Raw genomic sequence first — 18,275 nt, forward strand, 5'->3', positions numbered from 1 at the left:
CACTCTGCCACCCAGGCTGGTGGGCAGTGGCATGATTATAGCTCACTTCAGTCTCAAACTCCTGGGCTCAAGCTATCCTTCTGCCTCAACCTCCCAAGGAGCTGGGACAACAGGTATGTGCCACCACATCTGGATAATTTTTTACTTTTATTTTTTCATTTTTGCAGAGATGGGGTCTTGCTATGTTGCCCGGGCTAGGCTCTCACCTTAAATCACATGGCTGGTCTACTTGGTGTGGCCATTCCTCACCCTAAATCACATTGTTGGTGAGCATCAAAGCTTCCAGCCAAACAAAGACATTCCTATCAGGTATGATATCTTAGAGATCGCTCCCTACGTGTTAAGGATGAAGGCCAGATGTTTTGGGGACAAGATTAAATTCTTTTTGTTGTTATTGTTTGGTAGAGATGGGGTTTCACCATGTTGCCCAGGCTGGGCTCAAGAAATCTGCTAGCCTCAGCCTCCCAAAGTGCTGGGATTACAGGCATGAGACACTGTGCTTAGCCAAGATTAAATTCTTTACTACACAAATGCCAGTAACTACAATTCAGTCAGTTTTTTGCACAGAATTAAGCCTTGGCTAGGCTTCAGCCATTTTCCTTATTGCCCTTTATAAACCCTTCTATTCCTTGGTTCTTCTCCTGATTCATTGTGAAGCCCTCTTCAAAGTCTCTCTCAGGAGCCAACTGCCCATGGCCCTGGAACCTCATGGGTGCTGCCTCCATCTGAGTCCTCTCCCGCCCAACCTCTGGGCAGTGCCCTGTGCTCTAGGCACTCAGTAACAAGGTCACAATGAGCCCCTCTCATGCACCCCTTCCAGGTCGCCACCATTTGGCGAGAGTTTAGAGCCCCCTCCTGCTGCACATCACACCCTATGCCCTCTCCAGCGTCTCAGGTGACTTTCACTGCTCTACCCATTCCCAGAACAGCTCCTGTGTATCAGCAAGGCTAGCCTAGTGTGGCCCAAACACTCACATTCAAGGCTCCCAAGTCATACAAATGGTCCCAGGGATATTGACTCTAGGGCCTTGGTGGAAAATGCCTACTCACCCACAGGAGTGGATTGCTGGGATCATCTGAAGGGCCTGTTATTATCAAGAGAATTCTGTCTCATATGGATTCATAGTGGATATGGAATTAGCCCAAAGTTTCAGACCTGGTCCTGTCCTGGGTTTCCTGTCACCTGTTTAAGTACCCCACAGGCTCTACCCAACAGGAGGCCCAGGAAAGCACCAAGGTTTGGGGTGGGAGCACAAGTGCAGGGACTAAAGCAGAAGTTTCCCAAGCCCCTAGAGGTGTTCAAAAGTAGTCAAGGTGGCCCTTGAGCCCTTTTCAATATTTCAAAGAAATGGTGCTGAAGAGAACACCTTTACCTGTAATAAGGCTGCCTGAGTTAATGAAAATATCACTTTTTTTTGCTTTTGACTGTTTTTATTCCAATTCATGCTAATCATTAGTTGAAAGTAGACATATCTTTGCCTAATATCTTTGCCTAATATTAATGTGAATGGAATTCTTTATTAAATGAAAGTGTTTTTGATAATATATTTCAGAACGGAAGATTAGAATCATCTGGTCTTGTTCACTTTAATCCTGAGGGCTGCTGGGACACTAAGCAGGGCTTGACGGCAGAGTCAGAAGAGAAGGCCCCAAAAGCAAGAGGACGAGAAAGGATATACGTGAGGGATGCTGGAAATGGCTGTGAGCCCATGAGGTGGGTGTGAAATGGCCCAAAAGGCTAGCTTCCAATGCTGTCTGAACCTCATCCACTGAGGTCTGACTGTGGTGGCTGGCCTTGATGCTAGCCTCTCTTAGCACTGGGCTCTGGTGCAAGGTAAATTTGAGCTGAGCTGAGCATCAAGGAGCTGCCTCTAGACAGGTAAGGCTAAACAAGAACTAGTTCAAGCTTACAGCGACCCCAGTTTAATCTGATATTATCTTAAGTGACAGGTAAGAGGGGAAGCATGCTATGGAGACCTGGGGTATTTGTGAGGACAACATGAGGTAAACACTGATTAGTGGGGAGCAGAGTGATGAGCAGGTACCAGGAGACAGTGGAGCAGAGTCGTTCTTGTTTCTTACACTCTGCATAGGCAGCTGGGAAACATTTCTGCTCTGCTCCAAAAATGAGATTTAAACTCCCACATAAAGCCTTTAGAGTCCTCCATTTTCAGTGGCTCCATCTGCCTACCGCTGGCTCCTCTAAGCTCAGTCCCCTCCCAGGACATGCAGGCACACATATGATGCCATGCCCTCCTTTTTTCCAGCTTTGTGAAATTTCTTTTTTTATTGTAGTTAAAAATATATAATAAAATATGCAATTTAAACAACTTTTTTTATTATACTTTAGGTTTTAGGGTACATGTGCACAATGTGCAGGTTTGTTACATATGTATCCATGTGCCATGTTGTTTTGCTGCACCCATTAACTCGTCATTTAGCATTAGGTATATCTCCTAATGCTGTCCCTCCCCCCTCCCCCCACCCCACAACAGTCCCCGGTGTGTGATGTTCCCCTTCCTGTGTCCATGAGTTCTCATTGTTCAATTCCCACCTATGAGTGAGAACATGTTAAACAACTTTTCAGTGTACAATTCCGTGGCATTAAATGCCTTCACAATGCTGTAGAACCATCCCCCCATCCATTTCTAAAGCTTTCCATCACCCCCAACAAATTCTGTATCCATGAAACAATATTTCTCCCATTCCCCCCACCACCACAATCAGCCTCAGGTAATCTCTCATATACTGTCTGTCTCTATGAATTTGCCTAATCTAGATATTTCATGTAAGTGGAATCATACATTCATTCTTTTCTTTCTGGCTTATTCCACTTAGGATGTTTTCATGTTGTAATGTGTATCAGAACCATATTTTGTTTATCTATTGTCCACTGATGGGCACTTGGGTTGTTACCAGCTTCTGAAAATCATGAATAATGGTGCTGTAAACATTGGCATACACATTCTGTCTCAGTCTGTTTTTGATTCTTTGGTATATGTACCTCTGACACCACTCTCCTTGAACACATAGTATCTCCCCTCCCCACCTATTTTCCTACGGCTGCAGTTACTGAAGCCTCACAGGGTGTCCCAGAGCCCAAGAAGCCCACAGAGTGGAGGCAAGGTGGGTGGGCAGAGGACAGACCTGGAAACCCTAGTGCTGGGCAGCTCAGCCTCGGCCAGCACCTGTGAGGGACGGCAGAGGCCTGGAACAGGCAGTGCTGCTTCTCCCTTTCTCTCCCGAGAAGCTGCCCAGAGCTGCTTCTTCAGTCTCCGCCAGGGAAGAGTGGAAGTGGGAGAAAATAATAGGGATTGCCCTTCCCCTTGGCAGAGGCAAGTGGCCACTGCCCTACCCTGCCCTGCCCCTCCTCCTCCGCTGTCCTGCTCTGCTCCCAGGAGCTGTAGCAGCACCAGGTCCTCTAGACCAACTCCAACAATATTTACACCAGCACCCAAGTTTGACTTGGCCAAGGGCACTTTCCAGCAGCTGATGTGACTCCTCAGGCCAAGCTGGCTTTCTCATGTGCCAGAAGAGGGAAGCAGTGTCTATGGGACATGAGAGGCAATGCAGGTTCTACTTTGAGTATAAGCTGACCAGCCAAGCTGCTGTGAACTCATGGCCTAGACCTCAAATGAAAAAACCATTCACGAGCAAATGAAGGGAAAATAACTGATTGGTTTTCTTAAATACTGCTTGGCTGATAATTTGGTTGTTTGGTTTTGTTTGTTTGTTTGTTTGTTTTTTAGACGGAGTCTGTTGCCCAGGCTGGAGTGCAGTGGCTCACTGCAACCTCTGCCTCCTGGGTTCGAGCGATTCTCCTGCCTCAGCCTCCCAAGTAGCTGGGATTACAGGCACGTGCCAGCATGCCCAGCTAATTTTTGTACTTTTAGTAGAGACGGGGGTTTCGCCATGTTAGCCAGCTAGTTTTGAACTCCTGACCTCAGGTGATCCGCCACCTTGGCTTCCCAAAGTGCTGGGATTACAGGCATGGGCCACTGCACCTGGCCTAAATTTGGGGGTCTTAATTACAATGCTCCTACAACATGAAGCCCCCCAAAATACTTACAGTCATCACCCACAGGTCCCGCAGAACACTGGGCAGGAGGATCCCTCTGCAAGTCGGTTAATTCCTAGAACATGAGAGAGTGGGTCAGAGCTGCTGTATGCTGGGGATGCTGCCTCTACACACCAATCTTGGTAGCTGGAAGGAATTCTCCTGGTGGGAGAAGGCTCCTAGGCCTCAGGAGGGGGTTAGAGATACGGTGGGTCATGGGACTCTACTCCCTGCTATAAAGATATCAGAGAAGTAGGTATGATCACTTCCATTTTATACATTAGGAAATTGAATTGTAAAGTGATGAAGTTACCTACTCAAGGTACAGAGCTGGAAGAGGGCAGGGCAAGAAGTCAGCCACATGTAGCTCTGCCTTACCCCTAAGCCTAGCCTCCCACCTCCTCAGGTAGAGGACATCCCCAGGCCCCCATGTGCTAAGGATATGGAAGAAAAGCAGCCCAGGAGAGAGTTCTGGGAGAAGGATAGGTGCCAGGTTTTACTGCTAGGCTAATGAATTAATGCACAGAAGCAGCACCAAGGAAGTGCTAATCTCTCTACCTCCCCAACCACCATTCCAATCACCCTAGTCACCACTGGTTATGTGGCAAGTCCTAGGGCTCTGAATGTGGAGACTTTGGCACGTGAGCCAAAGTCTAACACTGCACCAGTGGGGATCAGGGATTATACCACAACTAGATTCCCTTTATGGGACACCAACCCTGAACTAAGCCAAACACTGTCCTATCTACACAAACTCTCCTGATTTCACCATATGTCTCTGACATGCTGATCATTTCAGTAACCACCTCTCTGGCCATCCTGCATTTATCCCCTTCACTTCAAATTTAATCAGCCAAGATGGAAGTATTAACATCACAGAAGCCAGCAAATGCTACAAATCAGGGCCATGTTTTCTCCCCGAGGGTTGATCTTTAAACATCTACCAGTATACCACTGGCCAATTCTCGATTAGTATCTAACATATCTGAACCCATTTCCTCGTAAGTAAAATGAATTATACTTGGCAAGCACTCAGGAAGCAGCATTAGGAGTGGCCAAAAGAGAATTTAACTTGGGGAACAACTGAGGTCATACAAGGGGACCGAGGACAGGCTCAGAAACGCAAGAGCTACAGAAATCTCTGTGGAACAGTTCCTTTTTGCTTACCTCTCTGCTATGTGCCCCTCAGAGAGCACCTCCACTATCACTGTGCAGGGGAATTTTTTATATTCGTTGCAATACTGCATGGATAAATTAGCTCTATGACAGAACTGCTAAGGCAAATCCTGAAGAGGTTATATGAACAGCCAGGGGCAGGAAAAGCCAGCAGTACAGACCAATTCCCCTCCACCTCTCAAGGTTTTCCCACACCTCTATGCTTTTGCACTGCCTATATGCAGAATCCATGTTCCCCCTTTAGAGGTGTGATGAACAGTTACACCAGCACTTAATGATCCCTGAAAGGCCACGTGTAGATCCCTATTGATAGACTCCAACCAGCACCCAGGAGTTTCGAATGCTAACTGGCATTTCAAGGAATAATGGTGTGACTTGAAAGAAACTAGTCCACTCACACATCGAATTCCTGTGCTCACCTCAGGGTTAGAAGACTCAGGTCTGAGTCCGAGCTCCGTCACTGAGGAAATCACTTTCACCTCTTTGGGCCTCAGTGTAATTATCTGTTAAGTTGTAACCATGCTTGCCTGCAAACTTGCCGGCACTATTGTGTGGCTACAAATTTTGCATGTAAGTTTTTAATGTATATAATGTAAGCAAGAGCACCCAGTAAATATCAAGACAATAGTGGTATAGAGAATGCCACAATTAGTATTATAAAAAGGGAGAGGAATAAGTAGAATATATATATATTTCTAGAAGAATACTTCGACACTGGTTGCCCCTCCAGGAGGGGAATTGGATGGCTAGGGACAGTCTTGGTTGGGAGACTTTTCCCTGTATATCCTGTGCACCTTTTGAACCATGGGAATTTATTACCAAATCATTAAATATATAAATATTTTATTAACTGTAAAGGATTAAGTAGGTTAAGTTTATATAGTAATTACTATTACAAGTAACAATAATAAAAGTGAGAAGTTCTGAAAAAGAGAAAGTAAGTTAAAGTATTGAATAATAGTAGAGAAGAGTTAAGCAAACCATGGTACACAATCAATTATTCCTTTACTGTGTTTCGTCACCTCCAAGACTCCATCCTTTGTAAGACACAATTTTACTTCACATACAATTAGGAAAAAAAAAACATGCTGGCAAATAAACTAACACAAATGCTTTCTTCGCACATAAACTTTAACTGTATTTAAAAATTACTTTTATCAGGCTGTGTACAGTGGTTCACGCCTGTAATCCCAGCACTTTGGGAGGCCGAGGTAGGCAGATTGCTTGAGGTCAGGAGTTCGAGACCAGCTTGGCCAACATGGTGAAACCCTGTCTCTACTACAAATACAAAACTTAGCTGGGCTTGGTGGCACGTGCCTACAACCAGCTATTTAGGAGGCTGAGGCATAAGACCAGCTTTAGAGGGTCATGCCATGGGCAGGGCAGAGCATCTGGGGTCTTTTGGGAGCCTCCAATCCCCAACAGTTTTGCAGAACACTGGTATCTATGGACTCTAAAATGGACTTCATTTAAAGAAACCCACAGACCATTAATGGACAAAAACATGAATCAATATGTATTGTGGCATTCCAGTCCTAGCACTGTGGGAGAGCATCAAGTACCACGTTTTTGAAGACCATGGCCTATCATCATTATGCATTCAAGATCTGAGTTTGAATAACCTCATCAAGACTTAGATCTTCTTCAAAAGCTTCAAGTCTCATCTGCATTAAAGCTCTCCATTGAACCCTCTCACAAAAGTACAAGGTTAAAGGGACTAAAATCCATTAATACATTCCATTTTATATCTCTTCTTCTGACTTCTCTTCAATTTCCTTGGCCTCTGGGACCTTTTATATTGCTTATGTTCCTTTAGAGCCAAAGTGACAGTGTTTTCCAAAAAAAAAATATGTATTCTGTGGCCATAAGTTTACATTGATAGAGAAGCATAAATTTAGCATGATGAATTTAGAATTAGGTCTTTTATGGTACTCTGTAAAAAGCTGAATTAACAATAGAAAATGAGGATGAAGCAGTAAAAATATTTTGGGTTAGATTACACTCTCCGAAGCTATGTGGTTTAGAGAAAAGGGCCCCCAACCTAAAAGTTAATAGTTCTTATTCTGTCTCTGCCTGGTACTAGGTAACTGAGAAAGTCACTTAACCTCTCTGAACCTTAACTTCATTATCTATAAAGTGTAGCTGATATTTTCCCCTCCCTACCTCACAGGGTTGTTGTGAGGAACAAATGAAACAATGCACATAAAAAGACATATAAAATGTATAATACAGACAAACGGTCCTGTTACATAATTGCAAGTCATTCCCTCAGATCTTGGGCCTAGGAAGGTAGGTGATTTAAGCTCACTGAAAGGATGTACCATGTCCAGGCTGGATACATGGTAACAAGGCTATGTTACATTTTTTTTTTCTCTGAGTTGAGTACCTAAAATACCACATGGGCTAATTCTAAGAAGGAGCATCACTATATATTTCCCTAAAATTATAGCTTAGCATTGTTAATGCTCTAGAGCATTTATGCGTTGTAACATATTAGTGATTTGTGAAAGATTTTTACTAAAACGTGACCAGCATTTTTCTTTAAATGAAAGAATGTAGAATATTTCACAATGTATCCCACGTGATGAGAAAAAAATTTTTTTTAGTTATATGTACATATATGTGTGTGTGAATGTGTGTGTACTTGGTCATTAAATAAAATGTACTTTTTCTTCTTGTGGGAAAAAAAAAAAAAAGAATTGCTTTAGCCTGGGAGGTAGAGGTTGCAGTGAGCCAAGATTGCGCCTGTGTGACAGAGTGAGACTCTGTTTCAAAAAATTAAAAAACTAAAATTACTTTTATCAAAAGAATTATTTTAGGCTGAAACATAGCTTTGTGTGTTTCCTGTTAAGTATCATTCATGCATACGAAAAAAAAAAAAAGGAAAAACAAGTGAAATAAATAAACTGGTTTGTTCAGGTATTCCTAAAGTTTCTTCCCATTCAGAGCCCAACACTGAGTCACTGATGTCTACACAATATCATCCTCTGTGTCTTCCAAAACAATGGTAATGTGGCAGTTCTTAGAGTCCTCTACTACTATTTCTGGAGTTTTCTTTCAAGCCATTAATACTTATTCTGCAAACGCCCATGATACACAATCTATTTGCACGTATTCCAGCAAAAAAAAAAAAAAGACCCAGCCTCACCAACTTGAGGGTAGGTGGTACCTTCCTTTCTGGGGCTATGAAGAATTTGGTTGCTTGACATGGAATTAGGAAATTCCAGTCCTTCCTCCAACAACAAATATTTGCTCCACTATTATGAAATTTACTCTTCATTGTCCTGTTTCTGTGCCTGTGTTCACAAAAGCTTTTCTTTTCAGTGCTAAATCACACTATCTTTTTGAAAATATTTTGAAAACAATTAAACTCAACAAATATAGTACCAGCAATGCACTTACCTCATAATGAACTGCCATGATCCAGTTTACTCATACAGATAGTGACAACTAAGTGAAGGTAAACTGGCTGACAGCTATCGTAAGAAGCATCCCAATTTCAGAGATGTGAACATTTGAAAAAATATTCATTTGAAGTAGATGAATATGGTATTATCTTACTTCCAAGTTCTCTTTATTTTTTATTTTTATTTTTAGAGACAGGGTCTCACTCTATTGCCCAGGCTGGAGTACACTGGCACCATCTTGGCTCACTGCAACCTCTGCCTACTGGGTTCAAGTAATTCTGATGCCTCACCCTCTAGAGTAGCTGGGATTGATTACAGGAACACACCACCATGCCCAGCTAATTTTTGTATTTGTAGTAGAGATGAGTTTCACCATGTTGGCCAGGCTGGTCTCGAACTCCTGACCTCAAGCGATCCTCCTGCCTCAGCCTCCCAAAGTGCTGGGATTACAGGCATGAGCCACCACGCCCAGCCCCAAGTTTCTTTAAACAGCAATTACTACCTTTATAATCAGAAATTAACTAAAGTTTTTTTTTGAGAAACTAAACCAAGTATTATGCAGCCACTGAAAATTAGTTTTTTTTTGTTGTTTGTTTGTTTGTTTGTTTGTTTGTTTGTTTTGAGACAGAGTCTTGCTCTGTCGCCCAGGCTGGAGTGCAGTGGCGCAATCTCGGCTCACTGCAAGCTCCGCCTCCCAGGTTCACGCCATTCTCCTGCCTCAGCCTCTCCGAGTAGCTGGGACTACAGGCGCCCGCCACCACGCCCGGCTAATTTTTTGTATTTTTTAGTAGAGACGGGGTTTCACCGTGGTCTCGATCTCCTGACCTCGTGATCCGCCCGCCTCAGCCTCCCAAAGTGCTGGGATTACAAGCGTGAGCCACCGCGCCCGGCCGAAAATTAGTTTTTAAAGACTACAGAATAGCAGGAGAAAATGTCATGATACAACATTAGAGGAAAAGGGCAAGAAAAAAGCAGAGTATAAAATTTGATGCACTACATGACGACAACAATTTGAAACACATACACATCAAAGGCACTGAAAAGAAATCCACAAAAATGTTAACTACAATTACATGAATGGGTAGAATACACACACACACACACACACACACACACACACATTTCTAGAAGACTACTTTAACATTTGTTGCTCCCCAGGAGGGGAACTGGATGGCACACATTCCAGCAAGAAAAAGTGACCCACTTTAGATGACTAGAGACGAGTTTTTTAAAAACTGAATTTTGGGGGTATTTTCCAAATTTTCTTTAATTTTCTTTTTTCTCTTTTTATTACTTTTTTGAGACAGGATTTCGCTCTGTCACCCAGGCTGGAGTGCAGTGGCGCCATCTTGGTTCACTGCAACCTCCATCTCCTGGGTTCAAGCAATTCTTATGCCTCAGCCTCCCGAGTAGCTGGGATTACAGGCACCTACTACTATGCCCGGCTAATGTTTGTATATTTAGGAGAGACAGGGTTTTGCCATGTTGGCCAGGCTTGTCTCAAACTCCTGGCCTCAAGTGATCCATCCACCTCAGCCTCCCAAAGTGCTGAGATCACAGGCATGAGCCACCCTGCTCAGCCAGGTGCTTTCCAAATTTTCTTTAAAGCACATCTATCGCAAAATATATGTGTTCAATATGTATTGATATAGTTTGGATCTGTGTTCCCACCCAAAACTCTTGTCAAATTGTAATCTCCAATGTTGAGGGTGGGGCCTGGTGGGAAGTGATTGGTTTAGTACCATCCACTTGGTATTCTCCTCTTCTCACAAGATGTGGTTGTCTCAAAGTGTGTCACGGGCCGGGCGCAGTGGCTTACTTTGTGCCTGTAATCCCAGCACTTTGGGAGGCTGAGGCAGCTGGATCACGAGGTCAAGAGATCGAGACTATCCTGGCTAACATGGTGAAACCCCGTCTCTACTAAAAATACAAAAAATTAGCCGGGTGTGGTGGCAGGTACCTGTAGTCCCAGCTACTTGGGGAGGTTGAGGCTGGAGAATGGTGTGAACCTGGGAGGCAGAGCTTGCAGTGAGCTGAGATCGCGCCATTGCACTCCAGCCCGGGCAACAGAGCAAGACTCCGTCTCAAAAAAAAAAAGTGTGTCATGGCCGGGCACAGTGGCTCATGCCTGTAATCCCAGCACTTTGGGAGGCCCAAGCGGGTGGATCGCTTGAGCTCAGGAGTTCAAGACCAGCCTGGCAACATGGCAAAACCCTGTCTCTACTAAAAATACAAAAAAAAGTAGCCAGGTGTGGTGGCACACACTACTCCAGAGGCTGACACATGAGAATCAGTTGAACCAGGGAGACGGAGGCTGCAGTGAGCAGAAATTGCACCACTGCACTCCAGCCTGGGTGACAGAGTGAGACCCTGTCTCAAAAATAAATAAATAAATAAAAGTGTGGAGCACCTCCCCTTGTTCTCTCTCTTGCTCCTGTTCTGGCCATGTGACATGTCTGCTCTGCCCCCCCGTTTGCCTTCCACAGTGAGTGTGTTTCCCCTCCTCTGAAGCAGAGCAGACACTAGTGCCATGCTTCTTGTACAGCCTGTGGAACTGTGAGCCAATTAAAACTTTTCTTCCTAAATTACCTCATCTCAGGCTTTTTGTTTTGTTTTGTTTTGTTTGTTTGTTTTTTAAGATAGGGTCTTACTCTGGCACCCAGGTTGGAGTGCAGTGGCACGATATTGGCTCACTGCAACCTCCACCTCCCAGGCTCAAGCGATCTTTCCACCTCAGCCACCTGAGTAGCTGGGACCATAGGCACATGCCACCAACCATGCCTGTCTAATGTTTTCTATTTTTGGTAGAGCTGGGGTTTTGCCATGTTGCCCAGGCTGGTCTTGAACTCCTGAGCTCAGGCCATCCACCTGCCTTAGCCTCCCAAAGTGCTAGGATTACAGGCATGAGCCACCTCATCCAGCCTTCAGGTATTTCTTTTTTTCTTTTTTTTTCTTTTGAGACAGAGTCTCACTCTATCACCCAGGCTGGAGTGCAGTGGCATGCTCTCAGCTCACTGCAACCTCCGCCTCCCGGGTTCAAGCAAGTCTCCTGCCTCAGCCTCCCAAGTAGCCAGGATTACAGGCGCCTGCCACCACACCCAGCTAATTTTGGTATTTTTAGTGGATATGGGGTTTCACCATGTTGACCAGGACCTGACCTCAGATGATCTGCCGCCTCAGCCTCCCAAAATGCTGGGATTACAGACATGAGCCACTGCACCTGGCCAGGTATTTCCTAATAGCAATGCAAGAATGGACTAATACACGTATCAAAGAGAAAAAAAAACAACATTGAAAAATTGAAATGCTGCCACATATAACCCTGTCCTGGTTGAGAACAGTGGCTCACACCTGTAATCCCAGCACTTTGGGAGGCTGAGGTGGGAGGATTACATGAGCCTAGGAGTTTGAGACCAGCCTGGGCAACATGGTGAAATCCACTCTCTACAAAAATTTTTAAATTAGCCAGATGTGGTGGCAGGCACCTGTAATCCCAGCTACTGGGAAAGCTAAGTGGGAGGACTGCTTGAGCCCAGGAGGTCAAGGTTGCAGTGAGCTATGATTGAGCCACTGCACTCCAGCCTAGGTAACAGAGCAAGACCCTGTCTCAAAAAGCTAACTAACTAACTAACTAACTAAAAAGTGCATCTAAAAACATTCAATTCGGAACATTCAATTTGAAACATTCATTTGAAAACATTTTTTTAAAGGGTTGAAGTTGGTTAGAAAGGGCTGTGGATTGGAAACTAAAGGGGCAGCTAGTAGACACCACACACCTGGCTCAGGCTCGCATACTGCTGGCTACCTGCTCAGCACCCATCCGCCTTCCTCCTTTCTGAAGGACTCCTGTTCAGTTCTGGTCAACTCACTGTCAGCTCCAGGTCTAAGAGTAACCAGACTCCTTGCCACTCATTGGTTTCGGAATGAGCATGAGACATAATTCATAACAAGGCAAAGGGAAAAAAAGATCTGCTGGGCTTTCTGAGAACATTCTCATCAGTTCTTCTGGAAGCAGTTGTCTCTATTCCTCCCAGATGTCCAGCAGGCTGTGTGTCCCAGAGCCATTCAGCCCAGAGTGACACAGGAACAGACCAGGAGAGGGGGACTGAGTTGCTCCCAAAGTTCTGCCACAGGGACCTCCAATTCCATGCACAAGGGCAGCTCAGCCTCTGTCACTTGCACCAAGACATCCTAACTAGTGGTGGCCCAATGGTGCCATCTCACCACTGCAGGCTTGACACACTTTTAAAGTTGTATTTCCTACAGTTCTGTTGTTTTTCCCCAGGACTTGCTACATAATTTGCAGGGCCTTGTGAATGTGAAAACGTAGGGTCTCAAGTTCAATAATTATTAAGAATTTCCTGATGGTGACAGCAGAGCATAAAACCAAAGGCAGAGCCCATCCAAGCCTGCGGCCCTGTGAGAGTGAATGCGTCACACACACACGAAGCCAGCCCTGACCTTGATTCTTGTTTTGTTTTTGTTTTAAGACAGGGTCTCACTCTGGTTGCCCAGGCTGGAGTGCAGTGGTGAGGCTCACTGCAGCCTTGACCTCCTGGGCTCAGGTGATTCTCCCACCTTAGCCTCCTGAGTAGCTGGGATTACAGGTGTGTGTTACCATGCTCAGCTATTTTTTTTTTAATTTTTTTTTTTTTTAGATGGAGTCTCGCTCTGTCACCCAGGCTGGAGTGCAGTGGCTCAATCTCAGCTCACTGCAACCTCCACTCCTGGGTTCAAGCAATTCTCCTGCCTCAGCTTCCCAAGTAGATGGGATTACAGGCATGTACCACCATGCCCAGCTAATTTTTTTTTGTATTTTTATTACAGAAGAGGTTTCAGTACATTGGCCAGGCTGGTCTCAAACTCCTAACCTTAAATGATACACCCACCTTGGCCTCCCAAAGTGCTGTGATTACAGGCATGAGCCACTTTGCCCGGCCATTTTTTTATTTTTAGTAGAGATGGAATTTTGCTGTGTTGCCCAGTTGGTCTCCAACTCCTGGACTCAAGCAATCCACCCGCCTCGGCCTCCCAGAATGGTGGGATATAGGCATGAGCCACTGCACCCAGCCTGTCCTTGATTCTTATCAAGGAAAAGTTCTCCCTGGCCTTATGAGTTCAATTACCTTGGATCTATAGTTGACATTTCATGCTCAAAGTCCAAACTTGTTTTTCCAAACCCTCCCTTTTATAAATCTTATCAGCCTACACATTTGAATATGTAGGCTCAAACCTTTACTCCTTAATCTCTCCTACCCTCCTCCCTGCCTTCAAAACTTCTGATTCCCCATCCTAGACAATGACACCACCATCCACTAAGTGACCCATTTTGTACACCTCCTTGTTTCACTTTCATCACATCCTCTCCTCAAGTCCTGTCAATTCCACTTCTGCAATGTGGTCCAGGCACTGCTCTGGCCTAGCATCCATTCCATGGTCATTAATTTGGACAAAGCCTCTGCCGAACCTTCACAACAGCCTCTAGTCTCCCTCTGTCCCACTTCAGGCCACACTGCCGCCAGAAAGATCATTTTAGAACACAGATCTCAGCATGTCATTCAACCTGCTTCAAAGTCCTAGGATGACAGATGACCCCTTTCAGAGAATAACTCATCAAAATTATCTCTCTTTTGGACAGCTATTTATTAAAAAAAAAAAAAAAAAGAGTCATACTCTCAGAGATCCTGTAATTCCACCTCTGGCAATCAAACCCAGTAATGTGAATTAAGGAAAAGGCTCATTGTACAATGATGGTTGATCTGGTTTCGATATTCCGCCCCCCCCCCCCCCCCCGCCAAATGTCATGCTGAAATGTGATCGCCAGTGTTGGAGGTGGGGCCTGGTGGGAGGTGTCTGGGTCATGGTGGTGGATTCCTCACGAATGGCTTGGTGGCCCCCCCACAATAATAAGTGAGTGCTCACTCTATTAGTTCATGCAAGATCTGGGTGTTTAAAAGAGCTGGCATCTCTCTTGCTCCCTCTCTTACCAGGTGCCACGCCTGCTTCTCCTTTGCTTTTTGCCATGATTGTAAGCTTCCTGAGGCCTCACCAGAAGCACATGCTGGCACCATGCTTCTTGTACAGCCTGCAGAACTGAGAGCCAAATAAACCTCTTTTCTTTATTAATTATCCAGCCTCAGATATTCCCTTATAGCAACACAAAACAGACTAATACAAAGTTCATAACAGCAAATACTTATTGTTCAAAAACAATAACAGCAGCTAACTCATATTGAGTGCTTGGTATACAGCAAGCATGTGCTAAACACATTTCATAGCATTTAATTCTCAAAACAACTCTGTAAACATGTAGGACTGGGAGGCTAGGAATGATTAAGTGCCTTGCCCAAGGTCCCACTATAAGTGACCTCACATTCTCTAACCCAGGTCTGTCTGACACCCAAGTCCATACTTTTACCTACTACAGGTAATGACTAGATAAGTTACTAGTCAGGTACTTGTGGAAAGCTAATGTTAAAAATTAGTTATAGGACTGGGCATGGTGTCTCACATTGTAATCCCACCACTTTAGGAGGCAGAGGCAAGAGGATCCCTTAAGCCCAGGATTATGAGACCAGCCTGGGCAACATAGTGAGACACTGTCTCTACAAAAAATAAACAACCGGCTGGCATGGTGGCATGTAGTCCCAGCTACCCAGGAAGCTGAGGAGGGAGGATCACTTGAACCTAGAAGGTTGAGGCTGCAGTGAGCCATGATTGTGCCACAGTACTCCAGCCTGGGCGACAGAGCAAGACTGTCTCAAAAAAAAAAAAAAAAGTTATAAATACTACTTCACAACATGCTTACATTTACTATCATGTGAATGAGTGGAATACAAAATGCAGTATAATTGTTTTAAATATAGAGACAAAACTGAAGGTACGTATGCTAAAATGTTAACAAATAGCAAAGTGATAGAATTAGAAATACTTCTTTCTTCTACTGTTGTGCGTTTTCCAAATTCTAGTGAATGCATTAAACCCTTATGGACTCCCTCTTACCTGCAGGATAAAAACCAGTTACTTCAGCAGTGCCTCTAAGGACCACCCGAGTCCACACCATCTGCCCTTCAGCTTCCGCGCTACCCTGTCAGTCCTCCAAGCCTCGTGGTCTCCCCGTTGCCGGGAAAGCCTATTTCCCTCTTCCCCACCTGCCGAGTTCCTACTCATCCCTTAGGACCCACCTTCATCCTGGATACCGTTCTAGATACCCATCCAGCCCTTCTGGATACCCTACAAGAGCAACCCGCTGTCCAGGAGCCTGCAGGTGGCCCCACGGCGCCCCGCCCGCGTGACGCAGCCCACGTGGCCACGGCCCGGCCCCGCCCCGCGCTCGCGCAATCCCCTTCTCAGGCTGCGTTAGCTTTTTCAGGCTGCGCGGGAGGCTGTTCTGCCTCCCTCCTAGGCAGGTGTATCCGCGACTCGCGGAGCCTCCGTCACCTTTCACTTCACGGCAGCGGCGCCCAGCCCACACCTCGACGCTTCGGACACCCAAAGAGTTGGAGGGTGGGAAAGTGCGTACCTTCTGGATCCGCTTTAGCGCCATCCTACCCCGCTGCCGGGGACCCGGGCGGCCCGGCCGGGGCTGCCTGAGGCGGCCCACTGCCGGGTCAGCCGCCACCGAGCTGCACGCCGGGAGCCGCCGCCTGCGCTTGCGCGCGCGGGGAACTGTGGGGCTGTCGTCGCCGCGTGCCGAGCGTCCTGGCGCGGCCGAGGGGAAGCCGCGGGTCTGCCCGAGTTACGCTGGCCACCGGCACCTGGTCCTGTGGCTTCGACCACTAGTCAGCAAGGCCCCGGAGAGGCCAGCGAAGAGGAGGGGCTCGTTGGCTTTACGGAGACGCGCGGAGCACCCTCAAGGTGCCACACGCTCGCTTGCTCCCTGTTCCTACATCCTGGGCGTCTTCCCAGGCGTCTGTAACTCCTGAGAATAGTGGTTCTTAACTCTGTAAGTATATATACCCTTGTACGCCTTATGGCTGGATGCTTTACAGCCATTTCCATGTAGATGACTGTGCATATGTGCACACGCAAAACTCTCCGCAGTTTTGGAGATCTCCGTGTTCAGTCCTACCTCACATGATCTTGCACGGTCAACGTTCAGAACCAAGGCCTTAGACCATGCATCTCCCAAACTTAATTATCTGACTCCTTCCTGTTTTCCCAAGACTTGGCAGGCGTCTAGGTCAGAGTTGTTCAAACTGAGGGTTATGAACTAGTGTGTCACGAAATCAATTTAATAGGTTGCAACCAACATTTTTTTGGAAAAAAAAAAAAAAGCCAGACGAGGTGGCTCACGCCTATAATCCCAGCACTTTGGGAGGCTGAGGCAGGCGGATCACTCGAGTTCAGGAGTTCGAGACCAGCCTAGCCAACATGGTGAAACCCTGTCTCTACTAAAAATACAGAAATTAGCTGGGCGTAGTGACGTATGCCTGTAATCCCAGCTACTTGAGAGGGTGAGGCACGAGAATCACTTGAACCCAGGAGGCAGAGGTTGCAGTGAGCTGAGATCACACTGTTGCACTCCAGCCTGGGTGACAGAGTGAAACTCTGTCTCAAAAATAATAAAAAAATAAAAAATAAAAAAATAAAATATCAGTGCATTTCACATAGTAAAGGTAAGAATTGTGGAAGTTTTGTTGGTGTGTATATGTAGATGATACTTAATCTTCAGACTGAGACATGTTCGAGCATGAAAGTAGCTGTTAATATAATTACTCTGGGACCAAAGCTGTAATCTAGGATTGTCTCCAGCCAGCCAAGACACATGGTCACCTCTATGTTTGTACTCAGTCAGCATATAAAATGTATTATAGACATTTCAATGGTTGCCCAGCTTTGTCCCTGGCTTTCACGCTCCCATTCCCCCAATCTGTCCTCCACACAACTTCATGAACTGTCTGAAATACAAAGCTTACCACACTGCATCCTTACCCAGAACTCTTCAGGGAAGCCCCGTGGCCTACAGCATCATATTCACTGTCATCCAGTGGCCTTCAAAATCCAGGATCCTTGGCCGGGCACAGTGACTCATGCCTGTAATCCCAGCACTTTGGGAGGTTGAGGTGGGTGGATCCCTTAGTCCAGGAGTTCTAGACCATCCTGGGCAACATGGTGAAACCCTGTCTCTACAAAAAAATACAAAACTTAGCTGGGCATGGTGGTGTGCACCTGTAGTCCCAGCCACTCGGGAGGCTGAGGTGGGAGGATCACTTGAGCCCAGGAGATCAAGGCTGCAGTGAGTTGTGATGGCACCACTGCACTCCAGGCTGGGAGACGAAGCAAGACCCTGTCTCAAAAAAACAAAAACTCAAAACAAAATCAAGTACCCTCCAGCTTACCTTCTCCTTCCTACCTCCAGCCCACCTGACTATCAAGTGTTTCCATCACCGCAGCATCTACATTCCTTGACTAGAGCATTCACCTTCCAAAGCCAGCTCAATCATCACCCATTGAACAGCCTAAGTCAAGCACTTCCCCTTGGTGTCAAACATTTACAACAGAAATTTTTGTTAGTCCATGGGCCATCCATCCTCCTACATTATTGACATGGCCTTCCCTCCCCGTAAAACAAGTGATTCTAGATTTTATAAATGTTTATATATTTGTGTAAGAATATACAAATGGTTATTTAT

At 45.7% G+C, this 18,275-nt stretch overlaps 2 protein-coding genes across 7 annotated transcripts in view; one reads left to right on the forward strand and one right to left on the reverse strand.

Moving 5' to 3' along the window:
* The window catches only part of UBE2D4 (ubiquitin conjugating enzyme E2 D4 (putative)), a 30,179-nt gene extending 13,896 nt beyond the window's left edge, over window positions 1-16,283 (reverse strand). For 3 of the 6 annotated variants that reach the window (XM_030796153.1, XM_030796152.1, XM_003268844.4), the window contains exons 1-2: window positions 16,163-16,283; window positions 4,070-4,133 (exon numbers count right to left, since the gene is read on the reverse strand). In XM_030796153.1, the coding sequence (XP_030652013.1) occupies window positions 4,070-4,133; window positions 16,163-16,186 (88 nt within the window). In that variant the 5' untranslated portion in view covers window positions 16,187-16,283. Of the gene's footprint in view, window positions 1-4,069; window positions 4,134-15,824; window positions 15,913-16,162 lie in introns of those variants that run through there. The other 3 variants (XM_004090966.3, XM_030796154.1, XM_030796155.1) reach the window with 3 other exon arrangements.
* A 40-nt stretch (window positions 16,284-16,323) lies between these two features.
* URGCP (upregulator of cell proliferation) overlaps window positions 16,324-18,275 on the forward strand; it is a 47,189-nt gene continuing 45,237 nt past the window's right edge. Inside the window, exon 1 of the mRNA XM_003268839.4 lies at window positions 16,324-16,585. The gene's annotated coding sequence lies outside the window, so the exon portion shown is untranslated. The remainder of the gene's footprint in view (window positions 16,586-18,275) is intronic.

Source organism: Nomascus leucogenys, chromosome 17, assembly GCF_006542625.1.
Source record: "Nomascus leucogenys isolate Asia chromosome 17, Asia_NLE_v1, whole genome shotgun sequence".
In the NCBI taxonomy this organism is placed as follows: Eukaryota; Metazoa; Chordata; class Mammalia; order Primates; family Hylobatidae; genus Nomascus; species Nomascus leucogenys.